The sequence below is a fragment of the Schistocerca cancellata genome, chromosome 7, assembly GCF_023864275.1.
Source record: "Schistocerca cancellata isolate TAMUIC-IGC-003103 chromosome 7, iqSchCanc2.1, whole genome shotgun sequence".
Taxonomy (NCBI): Eukaryota; Metazoa; Arthropoda; class Insecta; order Orthoptera; family Acrididae; genus Schistocerca; species Schistocerca cancellata.
In genome coordinates this window covers 29,503,428-29,523,503 of record NC_064632.1, presented here as the reverse complement: position 1 = coordinate 29,523,503, position 20,076 = coordinate 29,503,428, and the positions used below count along the sequence as shown (strand labels likewise).

The window sequence follows — 20,076 nt, the reverse complement described above, 5'->3', positions numbered from 1 at the left end:
AGATTTATGGAGAGAGTCCTTAGAAAATGTAGTCCATCAACAAAGGAGGTGACTTACAAAACACTCGTTCGACCTATACTTGAGTATTGCTCATCAATGTGGGATCCGTACCAGATCAGGTTGACGGAGGAGATAGAGAAGATCCAAAGAAGGGTGGCGCGTTTCGTCACGAGGTTGTTTGGTAGGCATGATAGCATTACGGAGATGTTTAGCAGGCTCAAGTGGCAGACTGTGCAAGAGAGGCGCTCTGCTTCGTGGTGTTACTTGCTGTCCAGGTTTCGAGAGGGTGCGTTTCTGGATGAGGTATCGAATATATTGCTTCCCCCTATTTATACCTCCCGATGAGATCACGAATGTAAAATTAGAGAGATTCGAGTGTGCACGGAGACTTTCCGGCAGTCGTTCTTTCCGTGAACCATACGCGACTGGAACAGAAAAGGGAGGTAATGACAGTGGCACTTAAAGTGCCCTCCGCCACACACCGTTGGGTGGCTTGCAGATTATAAATGTAGATGTAGATGTAGATTTCAGAGGAACTGATTAGCAGGACTTCTACTTCAAGATTATCAATTACAGCAAGCTGATTAAAAGAAAAAGGTAAATATGTTAAGAGTTCATGTTGGGTGACAGATCTCATGAAGTGTTCTGACTCAGCTTCATTTTCCAAGAAGTAAGCCAGCAGCTACATAAAACCTTAAATCTGCAAGAAAAACACTTAAAGTTCAGCAGCTGCAGCAAGGTGCTAACCTTGCTGCTGTAGCAACTCACAATGCAGACAGAAGCCAGCTTGATGGCCCCAGATTATAGCATGGTGAAGTGCTCGGAATCCTGCTAATCTCCCAGTGTGGGGAAAATGGGTTTCAGCTATAATGCCTGCACATGGAAGCAGCGGTGAGAAGTGTTAGTGTGTGTTGACAGACAAATGACAGGCAAGATGAGTCAGCAGCTGCACTGCCCTGGGTCCGAACTGTAGGCTGCAGAGGAAGGAGGCCGGTAGCATCAGATTGTTGGCTCACAGGAGACCCACTTGTCAGCAGGTGCTAACTCATCAGCATTGGATTTAATGCAGTTGGTAGACCTACTGCTAGTAGAAGTAGAATCTGGTGGCAACAGTCACCTTGTCGCCTTGTAGGCTGGTGCACCCCTCTCCTTTTAGGTGGTGGCTGACGGGCTGTGTATATTTATTTAAAAATGAGAGGTATTTACATGGGCTTTGTTGGCCACTCTTGTGCCAGAATAGTGATTTCTATCATGTAACCCATAACAGTGTTCTGACTTGGCCGTGTGGTAATCAGGGCACTGACCCTACGGAAGCTCACCCTTCAGCTGCACTGGTGGTATTACATGAATAACTTAGGAGTAGATATCCTTGAAGTAGTGAAGCAATTTAAACCATTTAATAAAATTGTCTTCTGGTCCATATTACATACCAGTTGGATTCCTCTCAGACTATGCTCCTGCAATTGCTCCATACTTAACAGTTATATGCGATCACTTGGTCGATAGAAGATCTGTACCCAAAGACTGGAAAGTTGCACAGATCACATCAATATTCAAGAAAGGCAATAGGAGTAATCCACTAAATTACAGGCCCATATCATTAACACTTATATGTAGGAAGATTTTGGAACACATATTATGTTTGAACATTATGAATTACCTTAGAAAGAGCAGTCTGTTACCACATAGTCAATGTGGATTTTCAAAACATTGTTGTTGTGAAACACAACTAGCCCTTTACTCACATGTAGTGTTGAGTGCTGTCGACAGAGAATTTCAATTTGATTCCATATTTCTAGATTTCCAGAAGACTTTTGACATTGTACCTCACAAGCAGCTTGTAATCAAATTGGATGCTGATGGAATACTGTCTCAGTTATGTGACTGGATTCATAGTTTCCTGTCAGAGGGGTCACAGCTCATAGTAATTGACTGAAATTCATTGAGTAAACCAGAAATGATTTCTGACATTCCTCAAGGTAGTGTTACAGGCCCTCTGCTGTTCCTTATCTTTATAAACGATTTAGGTTGCTTGCAAATGATGCTGGCATTTATCATCTAGTAAAGTGATCAGAAGATCAAAACGAATTGCAAAATGATTTAGGTGGTGCAGAAATTGGCAGTCGACCCTACATAATGAAAAGTGTGCGTTCATCCACGTGAGCGCTAAAAGGAATCTGTTAAACTTCAGTTACATCATAAGTCAGTCGACTCTAAAGTCCGCAAATTCAACTAAATACCAAGGAATTACAATTATGAACAACTTAAATTAGAGAGAACACACAGAAAATGTTGTGGGGAAGGCAAATCAAAGACTACATTTTATTGGCAGAATGCCTCAAATATGCAACAGATCTGCTAAAGAGATTGCCTGCACTACACTTGTCCGTCCTCTTTTGGAGTACTGCTATGCAGTGTGGGATTCTTACCTGATAGGATTAACGGAATACATTGAGGAAGTTCATAGAAGGGGGCAGAACACTTGTATTGTAGAGAAGTAGAGGAGATAGTGTCACAGACGTGATACAGGATTTGGGATGGAAATAATTAAAGCAAAGACATTTTTAGTCGTCAAGGGATCTTCTCAAGAAACTTCAATTACCAGCTTTCTCCTCCGAATGGGAAAACATTTTGTTGACACTGACCTACATAGGGAGAAACGATCATCGTATTAAAATAAGGTAAGTAAGGGCTTGCATAGAAAGATATAAATGTTCTTTTTTTCAGTGTGCTGGTCGAGATTGGAATAATAGAGGATTAGTGTGAAGATGGTTCAATGAACCCTCTGCCAGTCACTTAAGTGTGATCTGCAGAGTAGCCATGTAGATGCCTCTGGTCCGAGGTAACTGCTCAGTACTGTGAAGCGGGTTTTTACTGCATCAGCAGATTAGACCTGTTGCAATTGCTGTTGTGTGGCCCCATTCTCTCTTCCTTCCAGGAGCTCCTTGCAGTAACCGTGGGCAGCGTCCATATTTTATTCAATCACCTGAATAAAATAATGATAGTGTTTCTCCCTATCTGCTTTATTCCTCATGTATGCATGAAATTATTCTGCGTATGTTCATGGCTGAAAGACTAATTCAGAATATGCAGTCTGTAATGCCAAGAAAAGGAAGCAGGGTTAAGGGGAACATAGAAATTTTGGGTAGCAACCTTACATATGTAGCCAGTACAAGTGTATGCATTGGAGATTATTGTACATCCTGGTCTACACTTTTGAATGCTGTAATCCATGAGCCTCTCTCTCTTTGGGCGAAAGCTTATTTGTGACAGTCTTTTTGTTGTGCCTGTCTGCAACTTAGCATCACCGCAGTATGCTGAGTAGCAACTTTCCTTTTCATAATATTGTTAAATTCCGTCCTGGATTTTCCATTGTCTAATAATGTACATATATATTTAATTAGTGTAGTCACAGGGTGATTGGCTCATCTACTTTCAGTGCATGATCAGCCCTACACAGTATCTTGCTCTATTATTTCAGACTTCCTTGTTATTGCATTTTGATAATACATTTTAAACATATGTTTGTAAAAAAAATTTAACTCATTGTGTGACTACGAATGAGTGAGTGGATTAGGACAGAGGGGTGTGACTTTACTTAACCTATAAAACAGGTGGGAAGTACAAGTCGGAACACAGGAAAAACAACAGTGAGGAGAGAAATGTGGATGAGAAAATATAGTGAGATAATTTGAGATTAAGGAGGAGAAATGTCCATATACAACATTCTTCTACTGTCTCATAACTCATGTACATCATCTTGAAAGTTGTTTTATTTTATGTATTTATTTTTGAAGGTGTGGACAACTTTTGCTGATGTAGTTCCTCTTGACTTGTATGATGTGTTGCATGATCCTGATTATAGAAGAATCTGGGATTTGAATATGATCGAATCTCATGATATTGGTTACCTGAATCCCAATAATGATGTTGGATATTATGCAAGTAAGTATTAATTTGTCCTGATCTCTTCAATAAGTACTTATTTAGATTTATCTCTGATTCTGTCTTTTGAAGGAAAATGCACATTACTGACCCCCATTCTTGCTTTTTTATTGAAAGTTTGGGTCAACTTCCACCCATCCTGCAATTTTGTAACATACTTAATGGCATACACTGCCCTTTAGTTTGATGCAATTGCCACCATGTAGGTTTGATACTAGTGCTGACAGGCACACTTAAGCATCTTTTAGGCAATGGGTGGTGTCAAAGGCATGTCATCCGCTGCTGTGCTGTGAGAGGGTTTTTTGTAACTGCCCACACCTTGCCAACAGTGGAAACAGTGTACTTGATTTTAAGAAATTTTCTAATCAAAATAAAACTAGACAGTCTCTAATCATGTGATGACACAAAGGAAATTAAAGAAAATTAGTAGAAAGTAGGAAGTAAATCGTAATATACTGCTAACTGATTCTAGGAAGTTAATGTTACTGTAAACTTTATTGTAAATAAAAACAAGTGGATATTATCTGCTACCTGCAGCATTGTGGGGCAGCATCTTACATCCATACTCTGCATTGAGTACCACTATAACTTTTCCCCTTCCTGTTCCATTTCTGTATTGTGTGTAGCCCATGCGCCTTTCCCATGAACCATGGACTTTGCCATGGTGGGGTGATTTGCATGCCTCAGCCACTATATTGATGCAAACACAATGGATTTGCATCTGGGGAGTGCCAAGACAAACAGATGGTTCCTGAAGAGGCATGGCAGCAGAGGGGCAGCAGCCTTTTCAGTAGGCTGCAGGGTCAACAGTCTGAATCATTTGCTGATCTGGCATTGTAACATGAGCCAACATGGCCTTGCTGTTCTGATACTGCACGCTGCTAAGAGCAATGGGAAACTAGGGTAGCTGTTCTTCCCAAGAATATGGAGTTCTGTCGTATGATTTAATGCTGAAGGCATTCTGTAAGATAAAATACTGCTGACCTAAAATACTCCCCCATTTGCATTTTCATATGGCATCTGCTCAGAAGAATACCATCATCAATAAAAACAAAACAAGCACACAAAACCTCTTAATCAGGTAAGTTTGGTGGAGGAGGAGGGGGGGGGGGGGGTTGTAGAAAAAAAAAGGACTTCTGGTCTGATGAGTACAGGGTTAAAAATACAAAATCAAATAGTGTTAATGCAGGAGTAGGTCTAATAATAAAAAAGAAAATAGGAATGTGGGTAATCTAGTAATCAACTAAGAACAATATAGTGAATGCATTATTGTAACCAAATAGACACAAGGCCAACACCCACTACTGTAGTGAAAGTTTATATGCCAACTAGCTCTACAGCTGTCAAAGGGGTTTGAAAGAATGTGTGATGAATTAAAAGAAATTATTCAGATAGTTAAGGAAAATTAAAGTTAAATTATGATAAGGGGTTGGATTTCGATGGTAGAAAAAGGAAGAGAAGGCAAAAATAGTTACAGAACATGGACTGCAGGAAATGCATGGAATGTGAAGCTATGTGGTAGAATTTTGTGCAGAGCATAATTTAATCATTGTTAGCACTTGGTTTGTGACTTGTGTAAAAAGGCCGTATAAACTGAAGAGGCACTGCCTTACATAATAATGCTTAGACAGAGATTTTTGTTGTGTCTAGACAAGACAGCCTAGACACAATGAGAGGAAGCCGAAAGGCACGCGCTTAAACTCACGCAGGCTGGCGTGAGGTCTGAAACAGGATACGTAATGAATGCTATAAAGAAAAGTACGTAGCTTCTGGAATACTTAACTGTAATCCACATTTGTAGAACATCGCTCTTGATGATACATTAATAGAATCTCAATATCATATGAATACGGCGCCTTGCTAGGTCGTAGTTAATGTAGCTGAAGGCTATGCTAACTATCGTCTCGGCAAATGAGAGCGTAGTTGTCAGTGAACCGTTCCTTCCAAAGTCAGCTGTACAACTGGGACGAGTGCTAGTACGTCTCACTAGACCTGCCGTGTGGTGGCGCTCGGTCTGCCATCACTGACAGTGGCGACACGCGGGTCCGTCATATACTAGCGGACCGCGGCCGATTTAAAAGCTACCACCTAGCAAGTGTGGTGTCTGGCGGTGACACCACAATTTTGAAACCTTATTTTAACCTGCAAGACATTTACAGGGGCAGATGTACTCTCTGAACATAATTTATTGGTTATGACCTGCAAAGAAAACTGAAGAGATTGCAAAAGTAGGAAATTGAAGATGGGACCTTGATAAATTGAAAGAACCAGAGTGTTTAGGGGAAGCATTAGGCAATTATTAACTGAAAATGAGAAAGGAATACAATAGAAGACAAATGGATAATTTTGAGAATTGAAATTGTGAAGCCAGCAGAGGATCAAATAAGTAAGAAGGCACGGTCAGATAAAAATGCATGGATAGCACAGGAGACATTCAGTTTAGTTGACCTAAGGAGAAAATTAAACAGACAAAATTTAATACAGATGCTTGAAAAAAGGAGATTGACAGGAAGTGCAAAATTACAAAGCAGGAATGGGTTGAGGACAAATGCAAGGCTGTAGAAGCATGTATGACTAGGGTAAAGACTGATGCTGCCTATAGGAAAAATAGAGAGGTCTTTGGAGAAAGGAGAAGCATCTGTATGAATACAGAAAGCACAGGAGGCAAGCCAGCAGAAAGCAGAGAAGGGAAATCTGAAAGGTGGAAGGAATATAGAGAAGGGCTATACAGAGAAAATGAACCTGAAGGCAATATTATGGAAATGGAGGAGAAAGTAAAGGTAGATGAGAAAGTAGATATGATACTTTTGGTAGAAGAAATAAAAACTTTGTGATTTACCAGCGACATTGTAGTTCTGTCATATGCAGCAAAGGACTTGAAAGTGCAGGGGACCATAATAGATATAGCTGTGAAGGAAGTTTGTAGGATAAACATCATCAAAAGTAAAACAAAGGTAATGGGATGCAGTCAAATTAAACCAGGTAGTGCAGAAGGAATTAATTAGAAATCAAAACACTAAAATTAATAGGTCAGTTTTGCTATTTGGCTAGCAAAATAACTCATGATAACTGAAGTAGAAAGATATAAAATGCACACTTGCAATAGCAGGAAAAGCATTTTTGCAAAATAGAAATTCGCTAATATTGAATATAAATTTGTAGGAATATTTGTCTAGAGTGTAGCATTTTACAGAAGTGAAATTACATGATGAGCAGTTCAGACAAGACGAGAATAGGTTTTGAAATGTAGCCCTACAGAAGAATGCAGAAGATAGGATGTGCACATCAAATAACGAATTAAGAGGTACTAAATAGAACTGAGGAAAGAGGAAATTTATGGAATAGTTTGACTAAAAGAAGGGATCAATTGATAGGACATATCCTGAGGCATATAGGAATGCTGTTAATAAATACAGAACATACAAAACTGCACTTAAAATATTTGTAATGAGAAAGAAATTGATGTTTTCTATAGACACTGGGGTGTATGAAATATATAATGAGCAGTATGAGTTACGAATAACTCCATCTATGTTCAACAAAAGCAAACTGCCAAGTATCTGCTGAAACATTGGCGAGAATATCCCTGACAACCCTTCTGGAGAAAACAGAAAGTGAAAGCTTTAACTATTTGTGATAGCCATGGCGTTGTATAACATAATAGGTGTTTTATATGTTCTGTAAGTAGCTACCATTTATCAGTATCTATATGTAAGATAACAATGCAAGATATTTATTTAACAGAGATATTTACCTTGTATGTTTAGCTTTTCAATCAGCATCTGCATTCATATGCAGTGAAAGTGCTATCAACTAGAAAAATATTTCACACACTGCTCAGCAGCAGCTAATGGGTGGTGATTAGCAAGTGTGAATTTTGCTATTTGGAGGTGCATGTAGATGCCCAAAAGTGGTTAGTCTTGAATAAAAATTAAATTTTATAAAGTTGTAGCACCTGCTGAGGGTTTATTTCATTATTGTATAAGATTAAAATTAAATATCTGTTTAATTATTTGTATGTTTTCAGAGTCAATGTTTGCATTAGCTGGAATTTATTTTACCTGTTGCTAAATAATTGTACTTTTCCTCAGTTTTCAGTGTGTTCCTGAATGACACACTAGCTGTTTCTTGTACCTTCCACATTGAAGCCTACATTTATAATCTGTGAATCACTATGAAATGCATAGCTTATTGCATTTTGGTGCCACCAAAATGTGCTTTCCAGTGCCCAGTTACAATCTGATGATTTCCGCCAAGAGCTTTTATGATTGTTATTATTTTTATTATTTCAGTGTCTTGCCCCGCTCCTCTCAAGAATAGAGATTTTGTACTACAGAGGTCATGGCTTGACACAGGTCAAGAACAATATATCATAAATCACTCTGTGCACCACAAAAATTATCCACCAAGAAAAGAATATGTTCGTGCAACATCCTATCTTACAGGTAGGGAAATTGTGCTAGCAGTGCTGTGTAGTGATTTAATTTACCTGTGTCTGGAGTAACAAGTGCCACATAAAATGAAAGGAAATAGTAAATTACACTAGCTACCAACGCTAATGTTTCAGCAAAACAATAAACTATATGACTTATGCTCTTTTTACTACTACTTCTTTTAGGGTGTATACGACCCGGGACAACTGGGAGAAAACTGGGAAAAACCCGGGATATTTTTAGAATTCCAGGAATTTTTCATTGTTTTAGTTTTCAGTTAAATTTTTGTAATTTTGACTGGTAAGAACCGATACTCTAACAAACGATATTACTGTATCCCGCTACTGCAAAATAATACTTCAACAATAAAACATAAACGAGAGAAAAAAAACAAAAATAACTTGAAATTGCAAAGGAAATGCGCCATATACAACGATGACACACAGTGCTCATGCAAGCGCCTGCCAATTGAAAATGTGTCAAAGGCTTTAGGAAGACTAAGCAATGCTTCATAACAACAAATTGCTTCCAATGAGCGTCAAGTCGCAACTGTTTACATTCGATTTGTTTTAGCAGTTACGTGCGGGCGCATGCACTGTTGAGTCATGTTTCAGTAGTAGATTCCCCCACTTCTGGCTACAGGAAGGTGGCTGTTGGCTGTGCAAACAGTCGCAGCAAGCAGCTAGATGCTACCGGGAAAAGGGGGTGCCAAATTCATATTCTTGAGGGAAAAAAACTTGTTTCACAAAGCGCCTAGCAACCACCGCATGTTTGTCTATCAATTATTCATTTGATTTTGAAACGCTTCCCTGTTGGTTTTTGAACATGTTTGAACAAATTTTAAGTTGATTTCTGAATGAATCATAAGTTGACTTTTGAATGCATGCATAGTGTACGTGATGTCCCTGTCAGGAGAATCCTCGTCGCATCTAGAAGTAAAGTTTCCGCAGACGAAAAGGGGGTGGGGATATACGAGCTGAGGGAGTAAAGCCGAAAGGATGGATGCCAATCGCTGTCTGATTAAGTGGTTGATTTGGTTTGCAAATGATCAGTATTGTTATAATTACTAGCAAAATCCATAGATTCAGACTACCAGAGTGGAAATAAATGACTGACAGGAATAACAGGTGAGAAATATTCTGTATTATCTTCTCGGTGGATCCAAGAAAATGAAATTTTGACACAAAATTTTGGGCCAGATCGCTACACTAGTAAGGACCAATAGGGCAGTCCCCGGCTAGCAGCAACTGGAAAATAATCACGGAATAACTAAACCTGTGATTCTGACAGGGTTAGTGAAGTTAATCGGTGAACAAATTTTGACAGTGGCAGCAATAGCTACAGAATTGGTGATGACAAGATTGTTTGTTAGAACGAGGAAGGAGAAGAAACGGGGACATCACACAAATTATGGAAGAATGAGACGATTCCAAATTTATATAAAAATTTCGTAATACTACTTTTCGATCTCATGCTTGAGAAGCTGGTGCGTATGAATGAAATGTGAAACTATTTCCTAACATAAAGCATTTTGCTTGTAGTAGGCCTTATATGCATTTGATATTGGTACTTCGTGGATTATATTCTGTTGTGTTATAAAAATGACCATTTGTGCCAAAACAGTCTCGTTTATTTGGTGTGTTACAAAATTTCTGCCATATTAGAAAGGTCTATTTTGTTTTATCTAGCAGACAGTGACAAAATAGACTTAATCAGATTGAGAAACCACACCAGCCTGGGGTTTTTTTTTTATTAATAGCTTTTTCAGTATTAGATAACATTTCGATTTTTCATGTAGCAAAACGTTTGACGAACTTTGATGAGGTAATAGATTCATTCACAGAAAGATGCAGCAAGATTAGAAAGAAAAAATGCTAGGAGCTAAGGTTTGAAGAAATGTGTAATTTCTTGCTTATCTCTTGTCAGTATTGGTTTTATATATCCTATATTTAATTTTATGTCACACAAAACAGCAATTTATTAACTAATAGGCAATAAAGAGTTCAGATTTTCTGAAGAGTTCTTGTTCTCTCGATTACAAATAATCTCATCCGCTATTAATTGCGAGTTTTTTTTAAAAGAGGGCCAGGATGTCAAACCGGCCAACTGGGAGCAGGAGAGGCACCACAGGACATTTAAATTTCCACTCTTCTGAATGTAGTTTGGACGTGCGGTAGAAAAATGCTTTATGAAGAGGCGTGGCACTGCACTTTGGCATACTTAAGACCAAAGAATTTGTCTTACATTTCCTCAAATACATATGTTATATGTTTCAGACTTTTCAGAAAGATGTGCACTACAAGATGAACATATTTTGAAAGTTCGATTTTTTTTTTAGTATTGACCCGTTTTTGCAAATGTCGTAGATCCGGGGTTGGTGTGCAGAGCAGTCTGAGTTATAGTGGGTAGTCCCCACATGACTCGTGTTTACATTTAGTGATTTTGCTGTTTCCCCTTCGTTTACTCTCACGTTAAATGAAAACAAAACAGATATCTGTGGTTGGGAGCTATCAAGTGAATTAAAACACATTCACATAATTACAGAAGGCTGAAATATGTCATTAGTTTCAGATTTTACTTTATTTACACCTTTTTGACAGTCAAGCATTAATCGCCTTGCAGATCAATGACGTTATTTTTTTCTGTTTGCTAAAGAAATTTGACTTTTGTTAACCTTTTCCGCAGAGGCAGTCAATGTATTTGAAACAAAGTGTTTAATTCCATACTGTGGGCTAGTTTCAGCTGTTCGCTGCATTTCAAGTGCATGTTTTCATTTTCTAGAACACATGGCATTACACCATAATAAAGAACCAAACATGATGTAAGACAGTAGTGTGGTCCACGAAATTCCGATGCTCTTGGAGTATCCTCTGATGTCTTGTTTCTTTTATGACATAATGTATGATCTTTCAATGTTTTACAAGTACGTACATACAAGCTTCCTACGTCATGATAGCTACCCAAGCGCGGTGTCGCCTGTTATCTGCGCTCTCTGGCAACTGCTGAAACGAACCTATTCCTAACAGGGGTGCACCTTGGCATAGCCACATGCCCACATGACCTGAGCTTGTCAGAACATGATTTCCACAGGTGGTGTGGCATCAGTTTTGTCATAATTAGAGGGTAGCTAATTAATGATTAATGGTCTCAAAGAAAGTTTACAGAAGTTAAATAATCTGTTAACATTTCCTAAAATTAACTTAATAGTTAATCCATTACTCAAAAAGTTAAATTTGCTAATTAATGATTTACGGATTAATGCTCTTGTGCCCAGCTGTTGTGGACTCTTCTTATCTTCTAAACATAAAATTACATTAACTTATAAAAGCTGCAAAGTGAAGACTAGTCATCATCGTTTCCTCACGTAAGAATGTCATTATTCTGAGTGTTTGAAAATGAATATCAGGGATGTATGGCTTTGAAGTATTTACTGTGTTCAACTTACAATTATAAATAATACATCAAATGAAAGAGCAACTCGGACAGTTTTTCTTACAAGTCCTCACAGTGATCGCCATTCATCACACGGCACACGTTGATTCAGTAAGAATGTTCTTCCCAAACCGTGGTCAGTATTTCTGGAGTAATTGTCACAACTGTTTCAATCCTCTGGACCTGCTGGTTGTGGAGACACATACACATGGCCCTTTATGAACCCCCAAGTGTAAAAATCACACGGGATCATATCAGATCAATGTGGAGAGCATGTGGCACAAGCTCTGTCATCTACCCCTGCAGTCAGTCCAGCAGTTGGGTACATCGTCGTTTAATCAGTCATACACTATTCAAACAATGGAAAATCTAGGATGGAATGTAACAATATTATGAAAAGGAAACTTGCTACTCACCATACAGCAGAGATGCAGAGTCACAGATAGGCTCAACAAAAAGATTGTCACAGATAAAGCTTTCGGCCCATAAGGCCTTCGTTAAAAGTAAAAAACACACACACACACACACACACACACACACACACACACACACACACACACACACACACACACACACACGGCTGCAGTCTCAGGCAACTGTAGCCACTGCTTGAGACTGCACTCGTGTGTGTGTGTGTGTGTGTGTGTGTGTGTGTGTGTGTGTGCGTGCGTGCGTGCGTGCGTGCGTGCGTGCGCAGGTTTAGAGACTTGCTTGTGCAGTTTGGTGGAAAGAATTCTAATGATGCATTTCATAAATTTACCCTTTAAGAGGATATAGGGTTAAATCTCCACAAATAGTAGTATTTTCCAGCTGCAGACTCTTATTTTCTTAAAGGCTACGCAAATGTTTCTCAAGACCTTCTTAAGTCATCTACATTTTGTGACTGGCACTGTAGTTAGCAGGCAATATTTTCACATTTGTAAGATGTGTCTTTTGTTTGCCAATCAGAAAGAGCTTAATCTTTTTAAGATCCATCAGCTGAGAATGAAGATCTCTAGAGTGATAATACTCTAAGTCATCAGTCTCCAAATATTTTAGCCTAAGGCCCACACTGGCTCATCCACTTTGTCCCAAGGGCCATGAAATAGCTGTGGTCTTAAGTTTTCTTGAGGCCTCGTACTCTACTACTAATTGGGACTCCTCGGTACACTTCAGAAATTTTCATAACGGTTACCACTGCTGCCAGTCTTTGAGAGCTGACACTTGAGTTTCTGCATTAAGAGCTGACACGGAGTGTTTCTGCAGTAGTGATTACGCAGCAAACTGCTTATTGTTCGACCATGAGGTGTGGCCTTAATTTTATTTCATACACATTTCTTCAAATAAATACCACTCGTGAAGGTCATTGTAATGCGCTTTCACAAAACCCTGTTACTTCCTGCATCATTAAAACCAAAAAAGTGGTCAGAACATAGCGCAAGCTTCTTACAATATCAGCATTAAGGGATGTCTTCCCACTGCAACATTACTCGCCACACACTGACAACAGTGGTTACCTCTTCCTCCCCTGTGGCCACTGCTGGCACAACTCAAGAAAACTGCACACACTGTAGTTCACGATACCAACATACTGTAGTGTTGAATTACATGCAGATTTTTGTATCAGTAACAGACGATGATTGAGATGCTTATGCCACAAGTAGCAGGGGTGGATTTCACTCTGCAACTACCATTGACACTTATAGGCATGTTTTCACCTCATTTCATTGCCACAGTGATAGACGATGCACATGCTGCACTTGATGTATTTTTATGACTACTTCCAACAATGCGGAATGTATAATAGTGACTTTTTGTGGCGAGCTAAGTGCAGCAGTACAGCATCATCTTGTGGGTAGTGGCAACATGTGCAATCTGAAAAGTGAAAACAGTAGGACTAGTTTGTTTTGTGACTACAATTTCTTTGTGAAAATGTAATGTGTTTGACAGTGATAAACAGTGGGAATAGTGTGTTTTATGACTATAGTTCCTTCATGAAGATACAGTGTGTTTAACTGAGAGTATTTTATTTAATTAAAATTTTGTTTTTGTGGAGGGTTACACCCTCATTGTATTTTGAGACTGAAAACTTGGTCAAGGTAGGCTGTATTATTGCTTTATTATCTATGTGATTGGCCAATTTCAACCTTTGATCATTTTCAAGCACATATCTTAAGCTTCCAACTTCATTTTACATTATATCATCTCCTGGCCACAAGTGCCAGCAATATACTATAATGTAATGCTGAAAATGCCCGAAGGCCAAAAATGGCCTATCCTAAATATAATCAAAAAGCAATATAGCCAACCAGGACAATGATTTCATTCTTAATTAAAATTGCCTAAATATATATCCCCCCCCCCCCCCCCCCCATGAACCATGGACCTTGCCATTGGTGGGGAGGCTTGTGTGCCTAAGTGATACAGATAGCCATACCATAGGTGCAACCACAGCGGAGGGGTACCTGTTGAGAGGCCAGACAAACATGTGGTTCCTGAAGAGGGGCAGCAGCCTTTTCAGTAGTTGCAGGGGCAACAATGTGGATGATTGACTGATCTGGCCTTTAACACTAACCAAAACGGCCTTACTGAGTTGGTACTGTGAATGGCTGAAAGCAAGGGGAAACTACAGGCATAATTATTCCTGACGGCATGCAGCTGTACTGTATGGTAAATGATGATAAATACAAAATCAAATAGGGGTAATGCAGGAGTAGGTTTAATAATGAATAAAAAAAATAGGAGTGCTGGTAAGCTTACTTTCAGTGCTCTTCTTCTCAGTCCACCTTGATAAGACTTTTCATTTTGCCCTTCTATCATATACAAACTTTATATGGCACAGTGATTAGCATTGTACTACCTTTGTCCTCCTACTCTTCCTGTCACCTCCTTGTTATAGCCTAGTTGTCTCCCCTTGTCCTCAGAACAGGTGGGTCTGTCTTGTGCTGGCACGTGAGTGATCTTCCCCAGCCTACCCTTCTTTCCTTGTCGTAGGAAGAACTAATAGTTCCAAAAGCTAGAATAGTTTTTCTACTTTTATATGTGTCTGTTGGCAGTATTAAGAATTTTTGTCTCTTGGTGTGCTTAATGGCTAGCCAGTCTGTCAAATTTTTCTCTGCTCCCTGTGCCCCATACCCTTGCACACAACAATGAAGGAAAAGACAGATAGCTACTCGCTGTAAAGAAGACACGTTAATTTGCAGACTGACACAATTAAGACACCTACGTAAAGCATTTGGCCACAGCCTTCATAAAGACTGTAGCCAAAAGCTTTATGTAAGTGTCTTTTAATTGTGCCTATCTGTAACTTAAAATGTCTTCTGTACGGTAAGCAACAGTCTGTCTTTTCCTACATTGTTGATACACGGAGGTTTGCTTGTGTCTGCTAGCCTTCTATGGACACTGAATAGTCAACAAAACTACTGCTACTAGTTTTATACATATGAGTACAAACCCTTGAAATCAATCATCTCCTTGAAAAGGGGTATAAAAATATTACAGCCACAATCTTTATACAAAATTTTACAAAGAGTAGTACGAGGTGCATTCAAGTTCTAAGGCCTCCGATTTTTTTTCTCCGGACTGGAAAGAGATAGAAACATGTGCATTGTTTTAAAATGAGGCCGCGTTCATTGACAATACGTCCCAGAGATGGCAGCACCGTACGGCAGATGGAATTTTACCTCCAGCGGCGAGAATGAGAACTGTTTTAAATACTTAAAATGGCGACATTTTCCGTACTCGAACAGCGTGCAATCATTCGTTTTCTGAATTTGCGTGGTGTGAAACCAATTGAAATTCATCGACAGTTGAAGGAGACATGTGGTGATGGAGTTATGGATGTGTCGAAAGTGCGTTCGTGGGTGCGACAGTTTAATGAAGGCAGAACATCGTGTGATAACAAACCGAAACAACCTCGGGCTCGCACAAGCCGGTCTGACGACATGATCGAGAAAGTGGAGAGAATTGTTTTGGGGGATCGCCGAATGGCTGTTGAACAGATCGCCTCCAGAATTGGCATTTCTGTGGGTTCTGTGCACACAATCCTGCATGACGACCTGAAAATGCGAAAAGTGTCATCCAGGTGGGTGCCACGAATGCTGACAGACGACCACATGGCTGCCCGTGTGGCATGTTGCCAAGCAATGTTGACGCGCAACGACAGCATGAATGGGACTTTCTTTTTGTCGGTTGTGACAATGGATGAGACATGGATGCCATTTTTCAATCCAGAAACAAAATGCCAGTCAGCTCAGTGGAAGCACACAGATTCACCGCCACCAAAAAAATGTCGGGTAACCGCCAGTGCTGAAAAAATGATGTTGTCCATGTTCTGGGACAGCGAGGGCCTAATCCTTACCCAATGCGTTCCAAAGGGCACTACGGTAACAGGTGCATCCTACGAAAATGTTTTGAAGAACAAAGTCCTTCCTGCACTGCAACAAAAACGACCGGGAAGGGCTGCGCGTGTGCTGTTTCGCCAAGACAACGCACCCGCACATCGAGCTAACGTTACGCAACAGTTTCTTCATGATAACAACTTTGAAGTGATTCCTCATGCTCCCTACTCACCTGACCTGGCTCCTAGTGACTTTTGGCTTTTTCCATCAATGAAAGACACTCTCCGTGGTTGCACATTCACCAGCCGTGCTGCTATTGCCTCAGCGATTTTCCAGTGGTCAAAACAGACTCCTAAAGAAGGCTTCGCCGTTGCCATGGAATCATGGCGTCAGTGTTGTGAAAAATGTGTACGTCTGCAGGGCAATTACGTCGAGAAGTAACGCCAGTTTCATCGATTTCGGGTGAGTAGTTAATTAGAAAAAAAATCGGGGGCCTTAGAACTTGAATGCACCTTGTATGTTAAAAAAAATCATATTTGTAACTACTGATGACTGAGGCATATTTTGTACTTTATTTTATACTTGATTGGCAACCATGTAAGTGGCACCATTGCCATGGGAAATTCACATTTCTCATGCTGCTGTTGCACACAGCACGGCGTGGCAAGATCAGCAATAGCAGCCTTCAGTTCATACTTTTTCAGTTTCTCAGCAAAGTGTAATGTGAACAAACTCAGTGTGTTCCTCATCTTATTGCAAGATCTCTGCAGTAAACCTGAAGAATTCTTCTGGTAATTTAATGAATATGTAGGCATTTGGTGAGCTATGTGGGATGATGAAGGAACATGATGACCCATTACTTTTTGACATCTACAGTACCTGTGAATTGCCAGTTTTCCAAAATGTGATTTCTGGAAGATTATTATTACTCCATTGAAAATTTTACCATAAATCAGTTTTATGTTACTGAATGACTTACTGTATTTCTCTCTCCTTACCACTCATGCCTAGAAATGATCCATTCAGTTCCTTGAATGTAACAGTCCACATGTTTTAGTTATGAATCCTGGCCTTGTAGTTGCCCAGTGTTTCGTTCCATAAAATGGCTGTTCTTCCAATAAAGAGATTAGTCTTTCAAATCATGTCTAGGCCCATGATGATAAATCATGAAAAAAAGGAAAGGTAAAGAAGAATGGAATGAATTGACTGAACTATGGACTGTTGTTGCCAGTAAGGTTTCTGTGCCATGCCTCAAAGAAGTGAAGGCACCAGCATTTACTAATTCACCCACGTGGCATGACAGCTGTCCACCACAGTGGGAGTACTCAACAGTGCCACAGCTGCTGCCCTAAGCAGTGCCACTGATCATCTTGGGTAGATATGCAAGCCATCATATAATTTTTCATAACTATAGCAGTGTGCGTGGTGCCATTCAGATAGTAGCTGGACAAGTCTGAAATCAGCCTTCATTGTCAGACTGTGCACAAGCAGCAATTGTTTCACTACCCTCAGATCACAGGTGCTTGTAAATGGGAAAACACTTAATGCTGCGGCAGGGAAGTGCACTGTGATGTGATTAATAGTTGATTGTCCTTGAAAAGGAAAGATCAAGAAACAGCCCATCCTTCTTCTCTGCTGTAACACAGTGGTTCAGCAAATCAGCCCACAGACTACAAATGCACAGCCAGGACCAAGAGCTTCAACTCAAGTCTTGGCTTAGTCTTTGTGACTAAGTCACTGAGAATATATTGAAAAAGAAAAGAAAAGAAAGAACAAAGAGATTGAAGAACAGTAAGGATACTGAAAATTAGTAATTCTGTTTGCTACTGGTATAATTAATGAAACATTTTAGTTGTACAAGAAATTTTCCATGTGTGTCATACTGTACAGCTTTTTTGTGTGTCGCTTATGGTTCCAAAATAGAATTGAATGTGGTATGAGCTGTCAATAATGTGGTCATGATCACTGTCAAATGTTACATAGTTAACTTGAATCCTGTACAAGAGTATAATAAATCAAGTTAGCCATTTATTTGGAATCAGACTCTGTAACAAAGAAGCTTCTATTAAAATTTAGTAGGGCTGCACATGATCTTGGTTTGAGTAAAGCATCTCTCTTTAAAATAAACTGGTCAGCTGTTAATGATCACCATCACCAGTCTGCTTTTTTCCTAGGCATCCAAAGATTTGTTTGATTGCCATACGCTATCTGATCAAAAGTATCCAGATACCTTTTAGCTGACAATAATGTGTGTGTGTCCACCCTTTGCCTTTCTCACAGCCTGAACTCTGCTGGGGACACTTTCAGCGAGTTGGTTGAATGTCTGTGGATGGGTGGCAGCCCGTTCTTCCTCAAGAGCTGAAACCAGAGAAGGTAGTGATGTTGGACACTGGGGTCTGGAGTGAAGTCAATATTATAACTCATCCCAAACATGCTCCCTTGGGTTCAGGTCAGTACTCTGGCCAGGCAAATCCATTTCAGGAATGTTATTTTGTCCCCAAACCATTACCTCACAGATGCTCTTTATGACAGGGTACATTGTCATGCTGATACAATCAATCGTCATCTCTGAACTGTTCCTCTACTGTATACAAAACACAATGCTATAAAAAGTGTTCATATCTTTCCATATTTAGCATTTTCTGTAGCACAATAGTGGTACCAAGGCCTAACCAGAAGATACATTCCCATACTGTAGCACCACCTGCCCCATACTTCACTGTTGGCAGTACTCATGATGACAGGTAACGTTCTCCAGACATCCACCAAACCCAAATATTTCCAACAGATTGCCACTGGATGCAGCATGATTAATCACTCCAAATCAGTCATTTCCTGTCATCCAGTGTCCAGTGGCATTGCTTTCTTCACAGTTTCAAGTGTCATTTAACACTGATTACAGAAATGTGTAGTTTATGAAAAGCTGCTCGACCATTGTAGCTCTCTGTCCGAACAGGTCTCGGAAGGCCCAACAGTACCAACTGACCACAGCTGAAGGCATAACTGGATGCAGGCACAAAGTGTCACGTGGCCAGCACACGGCTCTCCCAGTCGTTGTCAGTTTTCATAACTGGTGCCACTACTCGTCAGTTAAGTAACTTGTCAATTGGCGTCACAAGGGGTGAGTGCATCCTCTAACCACAGCGCTCAGCAGACCTGATTGGTCACCCATCCAAGTCCTAACCGAGCCCAACAGTGCTCGACTTCGGTGATCTGACGGGAACCGGTGTTACCCCTGCATCTAGGCTCTTGGCCAACCATTCTACCTGATTTGTTTTGACTCCCTTTGTACAGTCATTATGCTAACTGGACAGCAGGTAGCACATTGGAACTCAAAACTGATTCCTTCTGCTGATTTTTTTTTCCCCCAGCCACCCTCCAAGATGCTCAGTGGTCTGTGTCCATCAGTACATGAGGTCTGTCTGGTCTTGGCTTAGCTGTGTTTGTTGTTTTGGTTGCACTTCACAATCACCAACAAATTACTTGCGCAGGTTTGGAAGGGTTGAAATGTCCCTGATGAATTTGTTACTCAAGTGACATCTAATGACAAATCAGTGTTCAAAGTCACTGAGTGCTCTTGACTGACCCACTCTGCTGTTACTGCATCTCTACTGACAACACCCCACCTCCTTTTATGCTGGTGGGTTCATCTGTTGTGACACTAGTGTTCAATTCTGCATTACATAAAGTGTGTCCAGATACTTTTGATCAAATAGTGTACAAGATAGTGTGTGGTTGATGATTAAAACTGTGAAAAAATGTCTGTTCTGTTTTAATAGTGTTTTAGTAGGAAACAATTTGTAGCATTAAAGTGGTCTGTCACAGGCATGATATGAGTGCAAACAAAAGAAGTAAACCTCTCAGATTTATTCATCGTCATGTACACAAGTAGTTAAAGACATTGCATAATTTTTTCACCCTGTTATTAATTTAATTTGTTAAAAGTA

At 39.9% G+C, this 20,076-nt stretch overlaps 1 protein-coding gene across 5 annotated transcripts in view; it reads left to right on the top strand.

Annotated features, from left to right (window-relative positions):
- Positions 1–20,076, top strand: part of LOC126091857 (START domain-containing protein 10-like) — a 124,065-nt gene that overhangs the window by 76,834 nt on the left and 27,155 nt on the right. For all 5 annotated transcript variants that reach the window (XM_049907127.1, XM_049907128.1, XM_049907129.1 and 2 more), the window contains exons 3-4: positions 3,798–3,945; positions 8,238–8,390. In XM_049907127.1, the coding sequence (XP_049763084.1) occupies positions 3,798–3,945; positions 8,238–8,390 (301 nt within the window). The remainder of the gene's footprint in view (positions 1–3,797; positions 3,946–8,237; positions 8,391–20,076) is intronic.